The 21,136-nt window shown below is 46.0% G+C and overlaps 3 protein-coding genes across 3 annotated transcripts; 2 read left to right on the forward strand and 1 right to left on the reverse strand.

Annotated features, from left to right (window-relative positions):
- Nucleotides 1-11,883: 11,883 nt before the first annotated feature.
- F4817DRAFT_314479 (uncharacterized protein) lies at nt 11,884-13,272 on the forward strand (the record flags this gene model as incomplete). The annotated part of the gene is made up of 2 exons (XM_049300406.1): nt 11,884-11,963; nt 13,128-13,272. The coding sequence occupies 2 exons, from the start codon at nt 11,884-11,886 to the stop codon at nt 13,270-13,272; spliced, it is 225 nt and encodes a 74-aa protein (XP_049160577.1).
- Nucleotides 13,273-14,512: 1,240 nt separating this feature from the next.
- Nucleotides 14,513-15,943, forward strand: F4817DRAFT_314480 (S-adenosyl-L-methionine-dependent methyltransferase; the record flags this gene model as incomplete). Its single annotated transcript, XM_049300407.1, has 4 exons — nt 14,513-14,541; nt 15,028-15,259; nt 15,368-15,454; nt 15,512-15,943. 4 exons carry the CDS (start codon nt 14,513-14,515, stop codon nt 15,941-15,943), a joined length of 780 nt encoding a protein of 259 aa, XP_049160578.1.
- A 2,073-nt stretch (nt 15,944-18,016) lies between these two features.
- F4817DRAFT_357804 (uncharacterized protein) lies at nt 18,017-19,652 on the reverse strand (the record flags this gene model as incomplete). Its single annotated transcript, XM_049305956.1, has 3 exons — nt 18,017-19,187; nt 19,237-19,490; nt 19,563-19,652. 3 exons carry the CDS (start codon nt 19,650-19,652, stop codon nt 18,017-18,019), a joined length of 1,515 nt encoding a protein of 504 aa, XP_049160579.1.
- Nucleotides 19,653-21,136: the final 1,484 nt, after the last annotated feature.

Raw genomic sequence — 21,136 nt, forward strand, 5'->3', positions numbered from 1 at the left:
CTTTAGACGCTATGTGACGGTATGCGACGAGAATGTATTCTAGGAAGAGAGAAGGTGAGAGAAAGGTCGTGTCGCACGGGAGTTATGGTTGAAAGTGCAGCATGTGCAGTATGTGCAGTATGCGCAGTGCGTAGTATGATGTTCCCAATTGGAACGACAATAACCTTTGGAGCCGGGGGTATTGGTTTTTTGGGAAGGGCTTGTTTTTGTTCCAATCAAGTCCAAGTTTAGGCTAGTACCTTACGCCTAATGGGCAATGGCGGAATCCCGTCAGAACGGTTAGGCCTAACAGGTCGCAGAACGGGCCGCAGAAGGAAGGACCCAATCTGATTCGGTGGAATGACCGCCCTTCTTTCCAATATAGGTACCTATGTGCGTAGTATTGTTGTATTGTGTGTCCTTCTATGCGTGTGCGCGCTTGTTGAGCGATAATGTTGTTTGCCTTTTAAATGTTGCAGATAGCTTTGGGGCTTAAAGAATAAAATAAACTGGTAAGCCTTTTTGTTTATCTTTTTTCTTTCCTCACTTCTTTCCATCAACTCCTAGGACTCAAAAATAAATAAAACCCGATGTTCACTTACATATATTAGGTTAGTTAGCCTATATACCAACATGTAAGTATTTGTTGGCAAGATACGTGTATAGGTATATTGCAGGTTTATAGGTCATGTGTACCACTTACAAATTATTTACGAAAATGTATTGCGCTAACGTGTCCAGTAGAATGTAAGACAGCTAAATACTGTGGCGATGCTGATGCTGCGTTTTGCGTTTTGCGTTTTGCGTCTTGCGTGCACGTAGGTAAGTAAAGTCTACCGTATGTAAAGCGGCTAACTCTGTTGTTGTTTGGGGCTGCCTTGGAAAAGAGGAGCGCCACGCTCGGGATATTCAAAAACCTATGTTTTTTTTTTCTTGATCCGTTATTTTTAGTTGCGTATGCGAAGGCTTCTTACTGTGCCACTCGCGTGGTAACAATGCGGCGCGAAAAAAAAAAAAAAAAAAAAAGAGATTTCTAGCCGAACCGATCCTTTCGCTCGGTCCGTTTGGCGGTGACGTACAGATCCAAGTAGGATAGGTAAATGTAATTATAGTTCCAAGTGCCGCAAGGCTAGCAAGTAGTCGTAAGAAATCCAATTCCTTTATATTATCGTTGCTACTCGACGCGGCTCGCTTGCTCTCCTTAAACCGGATTGAGTAGGAGAGCCGGCTGACCGATGTTAGAACGAATCCAAGGATGCCTGGTTTTGCAGAGGCTGGCGTCTGATTTTCTCAAATAATGCAAACGTGGCTTGTCCCGAGGGCGTGGAACACTTCGGGTAGGCTGTTGGTAGGCTGATCGGCTTGCCGGGCTCGGGCTGGCTGCACATGTACCGCAGAGGGCCCCCGTGAAGTTGCCGAGAAAGTTCACAGCTGCATGCAATTTGTAGATGCGATGCAATAGGGTACCCGTTGGATCGAGTAGATGAAGGAGTAACTCTCTGGATAAGGTTGAAAAGGTTGGCCGATGCGAGTCAGCCAGTAGGTATTATTATGTTTGGTGGTGGGGCGGTCAGCTTGACTTTCTTGTAGTTATTATTATTATTTTATTACTTTCTCTCTTCTCCTCCTCCTCCACCACCTCTTCGTTTCGTTCCCGTTCTTTTTTCTTTTCTTTTTTTCTTGTTTTTTCACCCTTTCCCTCTACCCCCCCTTTCCCTTCGAGCTTGTGCTTCAGGTTGCTTGCCGGATGTTAATCCAGCCAACGGGAAGTTCGGTTGAGACCCAAACTGACAAGTTCCAAAGTACGTAGCACAACACCGCACGTCTGGGGAGGGTGGTGTAGGTACGCGTGGATGCTTTTTCTTCCTCTATTGTACCTCTACAATGCCGCCAGGATCCTCCACTTCCGTCGTTAACCCTCAGGGCATGGGGGTCACGTTAGATGGATGGTTTGTACAAGCTGGGGCTAATAGGCACCTGATGCACGCAACGCAAGCGTGCAAGGTCCTTCGGGTTCAGATGACGGGGTAGCCGTCAGCTAATCACGATGCCGATGGCTTGACCCAAGGCTCTGGGCACCCAGCTTCTATTTCCCCTCCTTGTTTAGACAAGGGTTACCCCTTAGCGTGCGCCAGTTTGTTCTCACACCGCTGCTTTCCTTGAACGGACACCTGGGGGGACACCTATTAAACCTGCCCTGCCCTGCCCTGCCCTGCTAATGCTATTAAAACCCGTTCGGCTGGCCTTATTGCTGCTGTTGGTAACTTAATGCGTCCAAGTATGGAATCTGATAGACGCCAGCCGTTCGCACTAGCCTTCCTAGAACGGGAATGCGGTAACGGAATACAAGGCGGGCGGATAGATCCCAACGTAGCGGTTCGACGGGGTGACCCGAAACTCTGATCAACGGGCTGCACTGCACAAAGCCTTCCTGGGAGCGCCAATGGATAAATGCAGTCAAACTATCACCTATCCTGGCTTGCTATATTAAATAAATGGGTGTATATGATTGCGGATGATATTGGTACTGCGGTTATTTACTCCGGACACCGCTACCACGACTTTTTATGGCGTGAGCCGTGATGTGAAGTAGCTGTACTTGTATGTAAGTCGCGACGCGAAGGGATCCAGCAAGGAATTAACCCCAGAACCCTGACCAGGGGTGCGGTAACCAGGCCAAATCAAGCCGACCCTTAACGTTTGCGGGATGCGCTACGTAGTCAGCGTTGCCTATTAGGTATAATAGACGAGCTAGTGTCTAGAGGTTGTGATGAAAGTGTTTAGATGCGTTGATTGATTGTCTTTATGAGGTTGGAAATCCTCCTACACTGCGAAGAATAAGTCGTTCTCTGTTCCGTATATGTGCAGCGAGGGTAGCCAAACCGTCGTCCTGAAAAAAAAAGCAAAAAAAAAGGCATTCAAGCTAGACAAGATCTAGAAGCCAGAAAATATCAGTTTCGAGCTCAGGATACCGGTCCTGTCAGAGTGGAGGATTTAAAAGGAAAAGCAGAAAAGCAGGTTAGAGGTACATTAGTTGCTTTGCTGTTTACTGCCTAAGGTACGGTGAGCTTTAACAGGTCGTACGAGAGATGTTTAACGGGAGGTCTACAAGCGGCTGCGGTGCAACGTCCAAACGATGATAAACCCCTGAGAACGCATGCAATATGTAGTGAGATAAAACTATTAGATGGGCTAGATGGTAGGCTGGATGGAAAGCGGCGGGGTCCACGGTGTATATTATGTATATTACAAGTGTTTTCACGCTTCACATTGCGGTTAAGTCACTTGGGGTGTACCGCAATGTGCGAGGTGAAGGTGGGTAGGTATTCTGCATCTTCTGCATATTCTGCATGGCCTTTCTTAACTGCTACCTCGTGATCTTCCCGCGATGGACATTACCGCGAACGGAATCCCGCCCGTCTTTTTTCGTCATATTCCCGTGTTCCTTGTCTTGCGAAACTCGCAACTTTGCACCACCTTAAAAACGTCGGAGGTTATGAGATGCGAGAGGGGCGGTCATCTATCTGTCTAGACCCTTTGAATCCATACTTGTCTCTCGTGGCTGCGATAGGGTCCACTCTCACCCGAGACCTTGATTGCGTTCCTCGTATGTTGGCTTTGCTGCACCCCGGCGAAGTGATTAACACACGCAGTCAGCCTCGGCTCTGTCCTCTTGTGGGGTGCAGACAGGGTAAGAGGTAGGAATCCCAATATCGTATACCTACAGTACCTACCGCCGTGAACAGCAGCCCTATATCATGGTTCTTATCTAGTTCTATACCGCATTACCGCATCTTATATGTTTATTGCCGAGCGAGGGTCCCTGCTTTGCTTTGCATAATAGTATCAATTAACGTCATCGATTATCTGCAGTTGGGAGACTGTCACAACGATGAATCATTACGACTCGCCGTCATGATATGCGGTAGTATGGGCCATGTTTCAGAGTATGCAACATTGGCTGTTCTTCACGCCGCGATGGTGTTCTAGAAAAATGGTACGGGCGGCACAACGAACCCAAATGACGCTGGGTACTTGGGCAGAAGAATGATACATGCAGTAATCTCCGCCTCTTAATAAGCTGGCTACGAGACGAGGATGCATCTATTATCGAGGGATTCTCCGTAATATAGGTAGCATTGAGCTCATTTATGGAAGTTCTTTTATGCACTTTACATACCTCGTACACAGATGGGCAATTTTGCACATGGCAAGGGGGGGAAGCTAACGGAGAAATAACGAGACCCAAGATCCGAACAGGCGGGTTCGCCGGAGGCATGAAATAAGCAAGGGGATCAATGAAAATAGCAATCGAGATGTTGCGGTGTTTATGCATAGATCCTAACACTAAGAAATGATGTGTGGAGAGCTCGCCGTAAGATTTGTGACATTAGTACAGTCCTAGATTCAAACAACAAAATACCTAGAAGATGATATGAGATGAGATGGAATTCAATATAGTATCTGCATTTAATAATAAATTCGAAGAATGAAAAAAAAATTTGATGAGGGCATTGAGTAATTACTTATTACTATTGAGACCCATATTCGAAGCACATTCACATATAGGTACGGTAAACGTCGAGATCATTCGAGACTCGACACTTCATGCGCATTAAATAGGATTCGTGAGCTGAGCCAAGCTAAGCTAAGATCCAATCGTATACATTTATATCCGTAGAGGTTGTGTACAATAATACAATAATACAATGCTACCTCTTGCAAGCTCTGTAAGTAATAGCAGATCCTCCCGTGGCCGGGTCGCCGTTAGCCCCCTTTCACACAGCTTTCAGCCCGTCCCCGCTCTCCACGGTTACATTGTGCTGATCGCATAACGCTAAGCTGTCTAAGGTAAATCGTCTTCCAGGTCCGTCCTATCATCCCTCCGTTTGGTAATGGATGAGCGGAACTAGTAGATTTCATTGGTCCCATGGGAGCTTTCGAAACATCGAATCTGGTTAAACCCAAGCAGGGGAACAGGGGAACAGGGGCAGGGCTCAGCGGCAATGCGGGCAAGGGAGCAAGGGGGGTGTAGTTGAAGTACCTCCAAAGATGCGGGAAACATGGCAACATTTAATGCATGGGAAGCCTAGCAGCAAAGCCATCGCACAAAGCAGCAAGGGACAGGGCTCACGCGCCCATAAGAAAAATCCTTCTCTTCTTCGATACACGGAGTCCTTATGCAACGTCGGACGACTAGGAAAGGCCTAGCACGGTTGCGCTCCCAATCGTCGATATCAATGGCGCTCCCTCGATACATAATCCCCAAGACCAAGAATTGTGATAGATTTGGCGTCCGTGCATGTGTTAGCCACCTGAGCCGCTGCGCAATTCATGACGCGCAGCCCTTGTTCCCGCCCCGTTGCATACCCCAGGACACTCGGCTCGCAGTCGCTATGTAGCCCTTTGAACCGGATATTGTGTTGCATGGTCCTGGGGGAGGGTAAATCCTCCCGTCCCTGTTGGTGCCGCTAGAAGGGGAGGGTGTGGTCGGTGATGTGTGTGCGTGCATATGATGCATTGTCCTACCCGTCCTCACCTCTCGCCGTTGAGAATCTGACTTGACACCCCTCCCTCGCTATTACTTGTACGAGAAGTTATCCTTACCCATAAGGCCAGCGACTGTACCATGCTGCACCACCACCTTACATATCCGCGACGCACCGGAAGTCACTGATCCCTTCCTATGCGCCTCTGTATAATTTGGCTCGTTGCATCGCGATCCGACCTTCTCGTAGTCTTAACGAATTGCACACTCTTACGCAAGCCTCGACACGGATCGGTCACCTGTTTGACCCCTAGGCTAGAAAAATCTCTGACGGCGATGAGAGATAAACAAGTCGTATATCACAAGTATACGTACGCGGCCCGGCTATTCCCTTGATAGAGCCGATGCCAGGCGTAGGGCCACTTCGGGTGTTAGAGGCGCCAACAATTATGACAGGTCGTCTTAGCTCCCGTGTGTCTGTTGGTATCACTTCGATTTTCTCGCCCAATCGATTTTCTTGGCAGGGGAATTCCTAGATCGTAAACGTGGTAAATGAGCAAAGCCGTGGCCAGCCCGGACTGCCCATTTCAATTCTTCCGCCGGTGGTTACCTTCCTTTGGTGAGGCGCGGCGAGTCAGCTTTGAATAGCTGACTTCAGCTGTAGTCATCATGTTCCTGTTTGTCTTATTATCATCATCATCATCATCACCACCATCTTCTTCTCCACCATCTCTGTCCTCATTACGTTCGACCTACGAAATCAGTTCACGCCCCGGGCTTACTGTATCGATAAGTATCTCAGGTGACGCATTGGACATATGCAACCGCCACCTTTTAGGCTCTTCCCGTCCTTCGTACATATCCGCTCCCATCCGTGCAGATCCATGTTCGTTGGAATGGGGACCCGTCGACCCACCTCTGTGCCGTATCTGCAGCCGTGTACCGTGTACCGTGTACACATGTACAATACATTCGGCTCGAACTGCAGCACTCCAGCTTTGAAGGCTTGGGCTTGGGCTTGGGCTTGTGAAACCTAACTAAATCAGTAATAACTATCACATTTATTGTTAGGTAGTGCTTATATCCAGCAACCAATAATAATACAGCGGAGAAATGCCTTATAAGATGCTTGTCATCCTTCTGGCGCACGTGGGTAGCGTAATTCGATTCCTCCACCATGACATATCTTCGTCAACTTAACCCTTGTGCAACTTAAGTTGCCGGCTATAGTAATCTTGCTGATTTCCCGTTCTTACTGCTACTTGAGTATTCGCTGGCGTCACTCATAGGATATCTCAGTAATCATTCATAATACCGTTTCATCCACTTTCGAGGGTATAGGTAGGTGCACAAGCTCCTGTGAAAAGTTAGGGTTGTCCTCAATAACCCGGCGAGGCGTCGTTGTCAGTCAACGCAAAGCCCCACGTCCTACACAAAACTCTTCGTCGTTGGCTTGAGAATCTCCAGCTAGGATGAGATGGATTACAATAGCGCGCCACGGCTTTCTGCAGGTGTTAGACGTTGTAACCCAGCCTACCCCGTTCAGATCTCAGGGACAAATCAGAGTCGAGGACGCTGGTGATCTATGAGGTTGGATTGGTTCGGTGTGTCGAGTACAAACTCGCACGACAAAACCCCGACGCATACTCGATGTTTGCCTGCATAATCTGAAGCCACCAGCTCATTCGTACACCCAACGTGCAAGTTGCACAGCAGCGTGAAGAGACACCACCTACATCTATCGTACCACAGAGATACAATATTAGAGGTAATTATAAATACCTATTTTTATAGCTGCTAAAAGGAGTTGAGGGAATATTTGGTCAGGTTGGAAATTGTTCCAAAAATGTTCTAATGAAATATAGTTGGACTACTGCCCTTGAAATATTTGCTTAATGTGGTCATGAAACAACGTAAGTGTAGCTACTAAGCGTATATTAATGACAACCTCCGGCGACATTCTAGATATGACATAATATATATATATATATTTCTTGAAACCTCGAAATTAATTAGTTAGGTGTTCGTCTTCTTATTTTATAACAATTGATAATCTGGTTGCTAATTAATAAAACTTATATAAACGTAGGAAAACAGCTTACAAGGTAAGAAGCAAAGAGATAAATAATCTTAGTACTTCCATTCTTCGCCGATGCACTAAATGCAAAACTTCGCAATCATAAAAGCAGCCAAATGAATTATGGGGATATGTATTGAAAATGGCCTACCTCTCAGGCCATTTAGACAGTGAACTCAATGCTAATGTAGTATCTGGTGGGTCCCGATCTTCTCAATATCTGCGACATTGTTTTGCGAGCTGGCTTAGGCTAAGGCTAAAAGAATCAGGTAACAAACCACTCGCCGGTTCTGCTAATATCATGGTAAATTAAACAGCCACTATACGCCTTTCAGCTCTTTTCCTACCAACTGAAAACATTAAAACATACCTAGCCAGGGTGCTATAATTGCGGGATACTTGCCTCTTCTAGAACCATGCGGCCCAGATCCAATATGTTCAGGGACCTGGGGGATTTGAGAACCACCTATCTGGGATCAGGATCCTAGGAAGGTTTAATCATGGACACACCGGAGATTGCGCATCATGACGGCTCATGGGGATCCCATCTTTCTACAGTAAATACTAAATACCACGTAGTTTTACTAGTGTCCAGAGTTCACTCGGCGCCCGAGGATGTAAAAATAGTATCTAATAAATAAATAAGAACCCCCTACAAAGGGGCCTCAGTAATGGAGGTTTACAAATAATAGAATAGAGTCGTGCTCTTACCCATTCTTGCGGCACTTTAGCACTTATTAGTAGTAATAATAAAAACCGCTACCCTATCCGTAGAACTGGGCTCTACCGAGCGTGATATCCACATCCCTTGCTAAAAGCTCATAGCGCAAGTACCCAATTAGCTATCTTTACTTAACAATCAAGAGACTCGAATCTAGCACATGGCGGGCATTCTTACTCTACTACACAGGCTAGTGATAAGCGCTAACCAGAACACCTCTAACCCTACTCAAAGAATGGCTTTGTCTCCTTTTCATTTATTCCCACAAGCTACCTAGCCATGAGCGTAGACACATCCAACGAGGGAACGATAATCTTTGTAGGAGTATTTATAAGGTAGACAGACACAAGAGGAGAGACGGGCCCAGATATATCACCATGTTTAGCACCCCGTTATGTTAGTATTAAGGTTAATATCCTGTAAATTTGAGGCCAATGTGTGTCAGGAACTTGACTTTCTAATACCTTAAATATACCAGAGTATTCCGGTCTACAGCTTAGGTAGGCAGTTTAGATAATCTGAATAACGATGGCGCATTATTTCGATTCTCATCGATAGTTCAAGTCAATAGTGTAATTGTCATTACCTATCTGGGCACATACCTTTAGGTATGTACTTCGTAAAGACAGTGCCTTTTAGAATTGGAATTTTGCATCTAGTCTTCCCTTTGATATTTTTTAATTGAGATATTTTAGCGAGCCCCCTTTTATTTCGTTAAAAGCGTTATATAAGAGTATTTCCTATCTCCTGTACGCTGTAATTATAATTGCTGATACTTAGGGATTAACTAGGTCTATGGCGACGAAGTAAATATGAAGATTCGATAAAATATAGGTTATATATATCAATGACTATTCAAAATCCAGCATGTGCTTCTTAGACATGAATCAATAACTACCTAATATATGACAATAAGAAATTTGAACCTTTGATTTTCTTTACGCACTAGGATCACCTGTTAAGTAAGCTCTCTAATATTTCAAACCATGAGTTTTCTTGGGTAATAAACCCTGTTGTTACAATTCATCCGCTCAGCCCCTCTAGCTATACCAGCTGAACCTCGGCGGCATTAAGGTTCAAACTAAGTTTACAATAGGGTTAGTTACTACTATCGTCAAGGGCTAATCCCAGATCAAGCTTATTCATGCGAAGATCTACTAGGGTAATTCTAACCTGCTTCCGAACCGGGATATCCGACGTTCCGCACATCGCCGAGTCCGAGAATATTCCGCATATCAGACAGCCTTACCGTACGGAATACTAGTGGAATAAAAGTGGTAGATAGGCTAAGTTAGATTTACATAACGCAGAGCGCGCGACTTGCGGCTGGGAAGTTCCGCCGACAAGGGGGACCCGTAATGATACATAGATAGCATTTCCGGATCGGCCTTGCCCATGTCAATGGGCATGGTCAATGGGCCTGTACGTACCATGTACGGCAAGACCCTGTCACAGAAACAAGTCGGATGACCGCATAATGGCTGCCACGTATCTTCGTCACCGTGCCTCACTCTAGCAGCACCAAACCACCAAACCACCAAACCACCAAATCCGTTAGACTCCTTCTTGCAGGCACGGTAGCACGGGATCAGATAGGAACCAGACCGCATTTTTGACAGGATGCAATCAGGCGGGCCATGTACGCCAAGAGGATGAAATCCTTTGGGGCCGGCTAAGTAACTGCACTGGACCGTCCTAGAGTCGAAAGTGAATTAGGTAATGTACACCGACAATTCGACCTTGCAGCTCGCAGATAGATCGGAGACCTAGGGCAGTTAGGCAAGATGGATCCAGACTCTCGGGCTTGGTGGCAGCTGGACGTTAGGCTCTCTTAGAGCTTGTAGGTTACAGTAGGTTGCAGTAAGTTGCAGTAAGTTGGAGAGTATTGACTGGATATTGAATGACACGAACCAATCAATATACCCTGAAGGGGTATTCACGTGACTGAATATGCATGCAGCGAGCCGCTCCCGCAAATTGAACCCCATTTTTAACTGACTAGTAGTCGATATGGCAGTTTGTTTGCTGGCCCCCGAATCGCTGCCGAGTACGGTGGGTACTGAACCAAGCAAGCCCGCACATTTTCTTTGTTGGTCCCCTCCTCTCTCAACTTGCCCACAAATATAGTAAACCTACTGGAAAAGCCTCCTACGCAAGCGAGCATACACTACACGCAAGAAAAAACCCTAATCTACAACATGTAGCGATAGGAGTAGCACTGAAACCGAGTGCATTGAATAATATGAAATCGATCCCCCTGTTCCAACTTCGTTTATACGCGGATAAACTCCCTCACCCTCTCCAAGATAAAGGAAGCAAGGGGAATGGATCAATGCTCTGTTCCGAGTAAAGTTTCCAACAGGGAATCCCCTTTTGAGATGGTCGCGCTGAAAATCCGATCACCATTGTCACAAGCCTATCTATCATGCGCTACGGCGGCGCCTAATACAGGCTACTCCGTACGTAAAAGCGAGTCAGTTGACGGCCTCTCGCTTACCGAACTATTGCCCATCTCTTTTACTTCAAAAGGCCATCCACCGGGTCTTATTGGTTGGCACGGGTATAGCCGAAACCACTCGGCGTATTCTTGCTAGAACCAGAGGAGCCGGCATAGTCCAATAAAGCAAGGAAAGATGCAGATAATCTGTCGATATTTGCGCTAACCTTCGTGTCGACTTCCGAACTACTGGGGAAATTGGCGCTTCGCACCCCACCACGAACATCTTGCGTCGTACTTCGGCCCACCTCTTCTTACTTATCCGTCCACGTACGTAGTGCGGTGTAGTGTGTTGTATTGGCATGTATTCTTGTATAAACTGTAGACCGGGGATGCATGTCACTGGTATAATGTGCCCCTCTAGAGTCGAGGTTCTAGACTAGTGATCAGCACGCTCTCATGAAACTGAACCCTGACGAGCGTCGCATCGTTGGCATCCTAAAGAATTGTATAGGATAGGTATACCACGCTTACATATGGATTTATCGTTTGAAGCGTCGTGCGATGCAAACCTCGTCTACCAGCCTACCTAATCTCGATCTACGCCAATGGCCTAAGCAGGGAATAGCCTATATCATGGAGGGGCGAGATGGTTCGTCCTTATAGCTTTGATTAATAAGAGCGCATACAGCGGGTTAGCTACCAAGAAATAGTCAGGCGACTTGGCAGAGTATTGGCTGAGTATTGGCTAGGCTAGTCCTTTGCAAGGTGGTCTCGAACCATGGAAACGATTCCGAGAAGGCTCTGGTGCAATAGATAGAAGGTCATTGGATGTACAAGGGAGGTTTGCACATTGTTTGCGGCTGTTGTCGGATTCGAAACGACTCAGGTACCTAAGGTAGGTAGTTCAACGCCACGTTTTCCCTATCGCATGCAAACATCACTAACATTAGCATGGCGAAGCAATGGGATTTCGTATGTGGCACAAGCTTGCATGTAGTATAAAGTAGAAGCCGACTGCAAGCGCATGGCGCTGACTACGATGTTAGGCGTTTGGTCCCCAACACTACCACACTTCCCTATAATAGCCGGCTCTACATGTTATCTACATATTAATAATTCCGAGGCGGTATAGAAGTACATGGTAAACATCGATAGATTTACGTTTGTATAGATACAACATGCTCACGATCAATTTCATCGAGTGTGACGACGATAGTACCGAGACGATCCTATGTAACGGCGGCGTAGAGAAGCGGCGGTGAGATTTTATTTGAATATGTGTAGTATATTTGAAGCCCGCCTATGTTACAGACCGAGACCGAGACCGATAAATCCATAGAACGTACCTAATATCTACTACTAGTTAACGCCATACTACATGCCGAGCATTGTTTCGCATCACATCCGGATGGGCTACGTAACTACCTACATAAGCGGCTAACCGAGATTTCATAGATTCTGTAGATTTTGTAGATTTCACGCCTTCTTGGCCTTCAACGTGAAGTCTGATCGTGCATACATAGTACGGAATTACCCGACTAAGGTAACGATCCCTTGGGTCCCGCATATCAGATCTTGTTACACCTGCGTCACCTTCTCATATACGCGCTTGGATTATTGCCTTGCTGTTACATAAAAATTCAGATACGGCGCTTATAACTACGTACTTGGATAGTTGACATGGATGTATCAATATGAGCATCAATAATATGCATGTATGTAATCAATACTTCATCCCCTAGACAGCTACCTCCTCTTACCTGAAATACCTAAATTGATATGTATTGCATCTTAATATATTATATACTTGCATATGGTTATGAATTACATAGGTAGATACGAAGCTTTGCCGCATCATGGAAATTACTTTAGGCAATTATTTAACACCACCTGCCTCCAGTCTTCGATACTCCGGTGACCTGCATCCATGAAGAGATATGTACCTTAGGTAACAATAATATATACGAAGAAGGCATGTTAGTACCTAGGTAGTAATTACCTGCTACGTTGGGTGTTACTAGCGTTACCTGCATGGGTAGTAGATCAATATGTGGCAGGTAAGACAGGAGTTGTATTGTAACTCCCACAGGAATTTGGAAGATCTATCTTACATATCCCATCACCTTTTCATCTTCTAGTACCTGAGGAGCACCAGGCTTACGGGATGCGGTTCGGGTACGCTATGTCGCTTTAAACCCGGGTATGAGGAAGAAGGAACAGAAGGTTTCATCGTCATTTCTTATCCATTCATCCATCTCTCGTGTTTCTACCCCGTGTATCCAATCCCTTGCTACCGGTGCGGCAAGAATTGCTACGACTGGTTCCCAACGGATCCAACTCGGTGGGGAGTACCATACTTTTCTATCTTGCTATACCTATTTCTTTGTGCATTTTACCCGACATGCAGGCTGACAGCATATAGAGAAAACCCAGTCGGCCAATGCTGGTCGATGCCCAAAGCTCTCATCACACGCAAACGATTCAAACCTCGTACTATGGGTGCGTCTGCTGTTGCTGTTGCTGCCGCTGCCGGTGCCGCTGCCGTGGTAGCAATTGGCTTAGACTAGGTATTTGCGCCTTCAAAGCCTTCAGCAATTTGTCTCTCTATCACAAATAAATACGACGCATGTCAGTCCAACGAGCTGATGCCATCCATGATCCATGTTCAATTTTCCTCAATTCACCCCACCCTTGATCGCAAACGCACTTCCGTTTTCTTCATCTTGCAGACGCCCGCGACGCCGTACATTCCTACCTCTTACATAGTACGTCCTTTCGCTCAAGCCGCCTACGCTTGATACGTCCAGTCCCTTGCGGCCAGACCCAACCTAAGGCCGACCCAGACTCGTCTCTGCTTTGGTGCCTTGTCCATGCAACACCAGCTATACCATCTCAGAGGCTAAGGGGCGTGCTGCTGCAGCAAGCTTTACATATGCACTTCCTCTTGTGACTACGGTTCGCTGCGAAGCTTGCAGGTCCACTTGCATAGCCACAGTAGAACCTAACCATCCCTAGACTTTCTTAGCCTCCAACCCGCCTGGAAATCATGAGTCATCGCATAAAACACGCCGTTGGAATTGGATAGGGTAGCACCACGCATCCTACCGTGAAACCCCAAAGAACCCAGCTGCACCTGCGGGAGGCACTGTCCGAAGCGCACCTGCCAGGGGGTTAGCAGAGAGAGATCCATTTGAACCATGCAAGGCATGGGGATTATATAACCGCCAAGAAGAGCAACTCCACGATTCCATAGCACATCGGCTCCATTTTAATTGCTTTTCATGGTTGCAATGATCGAGCCCGTCGTGGCGTGCCGTGGTATCCTTCCCGCTTACCGTTTGTCCCGATTTGCCCGTTTCGGTGCGTACCGTACCACACCCCAAGCAAATTAACGCATACGATACCGAGGCGGTGAATGGGTATGATTGAGTCCCATTAGATGCCAAAGTAAACAAAGAGTGACAGGCTATGCTACGGAAGTGTCATACGTATGCTAGTTATCCATAGTTGCTGTACATGGTATCCCGTCATTCACTACACACCCCGGTGTGACTACAAGGATCTACAATTAAGTTCCCAACGTAGAAAGTTATCGAGTAAAAAGTCGCCGGAATGTTGACGACAAGCCTACGAGAAGTGTACGATATGTCGCCGACAACGCATATTTTAAGGAAACAAAACTAAGACACAAAATAGCAAGTAAACGTCAAAATAGTCGAGACACCAAACCTACTTGTTGAGAAAAGAAAACCGAAAACGAAAGACAAACTAGGAAAAGAGATAAAACGATCAGCGCATAACGACAACATGGCCGAGACTAATAGGTTACACTTTAAGTAAGCTGGATCACCCTTCTCCTTGAATCTAATTCGCCGACAACACATCATTCCTTCCCGTTCTGGCATATATTCCTTGTATATCGAGATGGTATCATCCTTCATTCGAGAACTATAGTTCATCCCTGTATGAGAGATCCATCATAAAGCAGATGTCGTATCCCAGTTGGTTACAATGCAGAGGACGATGGACAGGGGAATGACATAACATGTCCACTACCTGCGTACCTTGTTATTCTACTGCCTCATCTGTTTCTTTGCTTCTCACCAAGGACAATTCCATGTCGCTATTCCTTTTCCTTGGCTATTTTTAGTTCATGTATGGTTCTTATACTAGGCCAAGAGATGATCATGTCTGTGGTCTAGCAACTAGTAGTAGTGTGATCCATCTGAGAAGCATTGACGCACAATGGAACCTTGTGGATCAATATATGTGGCACAGCACGGCACGGGCAATAGTATCAGCTAATAATAACGTCCCTGCAGCGAAGAGGCGTCAACGTACGACTCTAAACATGGTAAGCTTAACGAGCGCCTAACGGAAGAGATCCAAGCCCGATTGGACTGGATTGGCGTCGACTGGGCTAGCGACGACGAAGACGACGACGATGATGATGACGATGATAATAGCGATGGAGAGGCAGAACCAAAGCCTATCCAATCTCGCAGGGAGGTACGGTTGCTTGACTACGCTTGCGGGACAGGCACAATGTCGAGAGTGGGTTTCCTATTTCGTGGAAATATTTCCCCCTTAAGCTACCTCTCATCCCAGCCCTATCGCATCACTTCGAGTATTGTAACGGATTTTTCTGACATCTTCCTATAGGCATTAGCCCCTTATACGACGCAAAGCGTTGGTATCGACATATCAGAAAATATGGTTGCAGCGTATAACTCACGTGCTGAGAACCAAGTATGTATAAGGTATTTAGCTTATGTAGTTGGCGAGACATGTCTAAAACCTTCATAGGGCTTAACTCGCGATGAGATGCATGCTATAGTGGGAGATCTTGCGGCGGCAGATGGACCGCAGCCTTCGGAACTTTTCGCAGACTCGCGTTTCTTCGGATTCGATCTGGCGACTGTCGGAGGTGGGCTCCACCATTTCGCGGACCCGGAGCTGGCTGCCGACCGCCTTGTCGAACGTCTACGTCCCGGTGGCGTCTTACTGGTCTGGGACTTCTTACCGCACGGACCTCACCACGGACTTAATGCGCATGCAGTCTTACATCACGGCCTCTCCGAGGAAAGGGTCCGAAAAATGTTCGAGCATGCCGGGGCCGGAAAAGGCTTCTCTCTCGAAGTACTCGGCTCCGGCCTCATGCCCGGCCACTACGCGCAAGAGGGTAAGGAGCTTATGAAGAGACAAATATTCCTGGCTAGAGGAGAGAAAGCTGCATAATTGCAATACCCTAACAAGCATTGAGGAATTGACGGTTTATGTTTTTATAGGGATATTGGGACGATGCACCCTCAATTATTCGACCACGAAGCAGTACTTAAACAGCGCTATAATTAGTACCACTCTGTATTAATTAAATTCAAGATATATATGGGGCCGAACAGTTATCTTGAGACTTATTATCGTGGGCTTTGCGGCGTATCTCGAGTAGTTATGATGTTAAAGATGTGGCAGTAAACCCCTTCAAAGTACTTCGCTATCATGTCTTCGTCACGCACTGATTCAATTAATATAGCTTTATTAACTGCAACCCCAAAATCAACCCCGGAAGATCTCGTGAGGATATTGGATATTACAATTACAGTGCTTGATCTGTAAAGCTATTGGTTATTTTGAGCCACCGTGTCCTACGAAGCTTTTTATGACTTTTCTTAAGCGGTCGATGTTATTTGGGGGTATCTAAACGCACTACGCGTTTAATATTACCACGTTGACTTCGCTTTGAAGTAACTAATGAGACTCAGAATAGTATATAGTAAGGGTGGTACTTGGAGACTAGCGGTACTAACCAAAGGACTGAGCCCATAGTATCGTCGAGGACGCCCGGTTGAGTTCGGTATACGTTTCGTCCTTGAATCTTGAGCTAAGTTAGTCTACAGTTATAACATCATCGTCGGAATTCACTTCGTTTTCTTTTCTGGCTGGCTGGGTATCACGAGGGGGGGCTGGAAGGCAAGGAAACAACTTCGTCGTTCAGCAAAGAACTCTGACATAAGCTATAGGAGTCCGTGGCTATGCATACTAAAAATATTCTTTACTCTGGATGAGATATATAAAATCCTAACACTGAGTGTCTTGAGCATATACGTACGGGTCGATATCAATATCTTGGTGGTTTAACACATGATGATATGGTATACCAAGGGCCCATGGAGAGACTGCTTCTGTGATTCAACTAACCAGTTGTTAGATTGATATACATGGCTTATACGCACCATAGGACTGGGACCCTAGATTTTCGTGGAGATGATATTATAGAGTAATCATTTCGAGCTCCGAATAGGAGGACCGTGGCGGCTTGGTATGTTAAAGGCCTGGTAACGGTACTTCATAAGATTTCCATGAGTCTTCACGGGAACCTCTTTATCAATGCAACTGGTAGAGAAACAAGCGCCTTTAAAGTTTAGACGTGTAATGATCGCACTTGATGTTGATTAAGTATTACTCATTGTCAAACCCAATCATACCAATTACTAGTTCATCATCGATAGATCGCATCATCACGACCACTGAAGTGTAAGGTTTAGTTCATATATATTTACGCTCTTTCTCTATTCGACATGTTATAGACCGAACAGGTATGGTCCTTAAGGGCTATCATTCAGGTGCTACATATGCCCAGTCGTAGGACTCTTAGATTGAACTACTTGGCCGCTTTATTCATCCTTTGAACATATCAGCAATCCCATTCTCGGAAATATCCCAGTCCCTCCTTTGACCTCTTATCTTCTTTCATTTTCTAAGGTCGCCCACTACAATCACGCCCCACAAAGTCGTACGATCTAGCCCAGTTCTCTTGAGAGCAAGAAAGTAAAGCCGAGTACTAGCTAAACGCATAACCACCTGTAGGTTAGTTGGCACATAAAATAACACATTCTAATCCTGCTATAGAACGAGGAATGTGGAGCTAAACCTAACAGCCGCTCCGTGGCCTGGAGGATGAGAAGTCGGGTTGCAGAAGTAGGTAGTGATATAGAGCCGGGTTTCATAGGAGAGACACGGAACTTGAGGGCAGTTTTCGTATTAGACGAATGCATCTCCATCTACCTAAGTAGGGGATACCATATTTATAAACTTGAAGCTTTGGAACACCTGCTTAATACCCGAACGTGCACTTGGTTAGGGCGTCAGCATAGGAAAGTAAAAGAGAACGTTCCAACTCAGAATAGTATTACATTAATAATTACCTAGCGCTCTAGTACCAAGACAGGCAACCTACACTCCATCCACTCGCTTCGGGTATCTACTCATTCCAAATGTCAAAACCGCACGCTCGTCCATCCACCACCTTCTCTAGACAGAAGTATTATCCTTGCCTTTCTCCTCCCTAAACGTATATTCTCCCGTCTCCTCATCCCTATCCATACGGAAACACCTCTCGGCATATATCCCCTGGAGATTCTTATCGCGCCACGCTGCGCCCAACCGGCGCACCATAACCGGCTTCCACCCACCGACGTTGATCGTGATGTGCCGCCACGGACTCCCTCGCTTATCGCGAATCAAAGCTTCTAGCGTCGCTACCGCGGCGTTGCAGTCCAGATCTTCGTTATTACGTACCGTGTGGTGAGTGCGCCAAACCGTCTGCGTGTTCAAGTTGAGGGCGCGGAGTCGAGGGAAATTGCAGAGCGCCTCTAGGAATCGGTCAGGGTCGCACATGGTTACGTCCATGCCCAGCTCGAGGTAATTGAGATTGACTAGTGCGTGGGAGAGTTGAGTAAGATCTTCTACCCGCATCGTGGGATACCGTTGTGTCTCGTCGCTAAAACCGGTGTAGTCCAGGAAGCTCAGAGCCTCGAGCGAATTAGCATGGCAAAGTAGCGAATCTATTGGAAATAATTCCGTATTACACATTAACTTAATATTTTGAAGAGCCTCGATACGGCCTATCAGTACGTGTAGAATCCTCGTCACGTCTTCACGTTGGTATAAGGTATGTGTAGTGAAGTCTTCGCAGTGGAGTGTCTGGAGGTTGTTGAGTTCCGCAATGGGCACCGAAGTAAGGAATTTGAATAGGGGCACGTCGATAAGAGTTAAATGCTCTATCCGCGAGAAATTCCAATGCCTTCGGACCTCATCAGCGCTGTGGTTCCAGTCGTACGACTGAAGTAATATCCCTTTAAAAGGCGGCAAGCGTTCATTTCCATTGAATTCAAAGCTTGTACCTTGACCACGGCCGTTATAGTTGAGATTTTGTGTGCATTGAGCCTGGACGAGGAATCGTTTTAACGAGTCGATGGTTCTCGTGAGAGTAGGACTCTGCATCCTTAGAGAAATAAGATTACTCGCGGGGATATGTTGGGTATAAGTGCTGTATAAGTCACTATAAGAGTCCTTTAGAGGCAGGTCTTCAACATATATCTTGGTTCTGTTAACCTTGATGTGGTACGGGCTCAATATATCGGACGGCGTCGAGAAAGGAAGGCCTGAGCCTGTAAGAGATTGATTTTCAACGTAACGCCATCTTTCAGTGTCAGCCATTTTAGTTTCGCAAAGCTCAAAAGATTGAATACCTCAAAGACGAGAGCCTTTGTACTCTGTCCAACACCCGCCTAGTGCTTCTCGCGTCAAGATTGCTCCTTGATTCTACGTGTCTAGTAAATAAATAAATATTTCTAAAATAGCCAGGGAAATATGTCTCGGCGAGGGGGTCTATTATATGCTCGCTAAGTTGTATAGTTTCATAATGTATGGGCGTAATGATCGTTTCGAGCCGTCTAGATAACCGGCGAGCATCAGCTAGCGTCCGGGAGTCAATGGCTCTCAACTACGGAGATATACTGTTAACTGCTAAGTCTTTGGATGAAAGGAGGTGGTAAATTGATGGGTAACCTAATACCTGTTTAAATATAATATTTAATAATTCCGCACTGAGGCTGCTAAGAAATATCGTTTGTGTAGGAACATCCACTGTGGCTCCTGTTTCCATGAGGCGATTGTGACTAATCTTTTTTCTTTTGGAATAAGTAGACAATGAGTAGATGGGATAAGTCTTCCGGATGGTCTTCACTTGGGTCATGATTGGTATTGAGAAGTCCCAGGTGATGTAACGAGCACAGCAGCTTAACTGCCTTATTAGTGACGACGTGAGTTTCTGCTAGGTGGGAGATAAGTCGACTATGTAATAAAGTGAGGCTAAATACGGTAGGTAAAATTAATATGATAGGTGACAAGAAAAAAACGCTAGCAGTAACGCGGCGCCTTGGGTATTCATGAGACGAAGACAATTTATCAAATGTAAGAGCTAATGAGAAGAGCGGTATAAGCGATTTCGACCTCGAGCTAGGCTTTGACAGATGGAGAGGAAGCCACTAAACCTCTCGCGGGCAAAATAGCGAATGTAGACTATGTGGACTTGCATACTATCTGGAAATAGTATATAAATTGTATACCATGAACCGTAGCCTACATTAGCTACCGACACGATATACGGATCAAGTGGTAGGTCGAGATACGTAGGTATCTATGTATATTAGACCTTTTGCTCATCCCTAAGACCAAGTCCCGGTGTCACATCAAGATCTGTCTGTGGAGCCGGGGCGGAAGTTAAGTGAGATGGAATTAAATATTAAACCTAGCGAGGACACCGTCATTCTCGTAGGATTCGGTAGCTTAAGTTCGCTGTTTGAAGTAGAAAGCTACCTGAGTAGGTAGGAATTCCCGAGAGCAGATGAGACGATCCAGCCAATAAGATGTTCCTAACGGTCCGAACTCGCGCCATTAAGCATCTCGGTTCGAGCCAGCATATAAGAGGATTCTTATGCATTGCCAGACATCAGCACATGGCCTTTACATTGGTAATGCACTAGGAGGAGGAGATGTGAGAAAACCACTATGTATGTAATAAGAGTGTTGGAGTGTAAAAGTACGTACCTAACTTACACATAGGATTCGCAAGGTTCGCCAAAAAGAGGCGACCCCACATGGCGCTAATGCCCGCTTCTCAAAACGTGCGGTGAAGCTGCCGGTTACTTTTTGGCCTCCACGCGCAAGCCGCGGGCTCGGAGGTAAACCGAACCCCGCCGCCTTCACACGTGGAGCATGGGCGGGACTTAACAGCTTGAGTAGAATAATATAGTTTCTCTACTACTCATATAATTAATATAATTAGGTAGATATTCATTTTGGTGATACCTTCTTTACTGTCTTATATCCCCTCACTAGTTCTTCTATTACTACTAGTAAAGCTTAAAATAGAGCATTCGGAAAGATAAGGTACATCCGCTCCCACGTGTCACTTACCCCATTAGGAAATAAATAAAAAACGGATCTTGCATCTTAAGGGTTTTGGGAATGTACCTACCATCTAGCATATGTACATACACCATGTACACCACACGCAGACAAAAAAAAAAAAAAAAGGCAAATACGAATAGCAGTTTAGCGTCGAGGGTGTGTACGAAGAAATGCGCA

This window comes from Daldinia loculata, assembly GCF_022478755.1.
Source record: "Daldinia loculata strain CBS 113971 unplaced genomic scaffold F4817scaffold_15, whole genome shotgun sequence".
NCBI lineage: Eukaryota > Fungi > Ascomycota > Sordariomycetes > Xylariales > Hypoxylaceae > Daldinia > Daldinia loculata.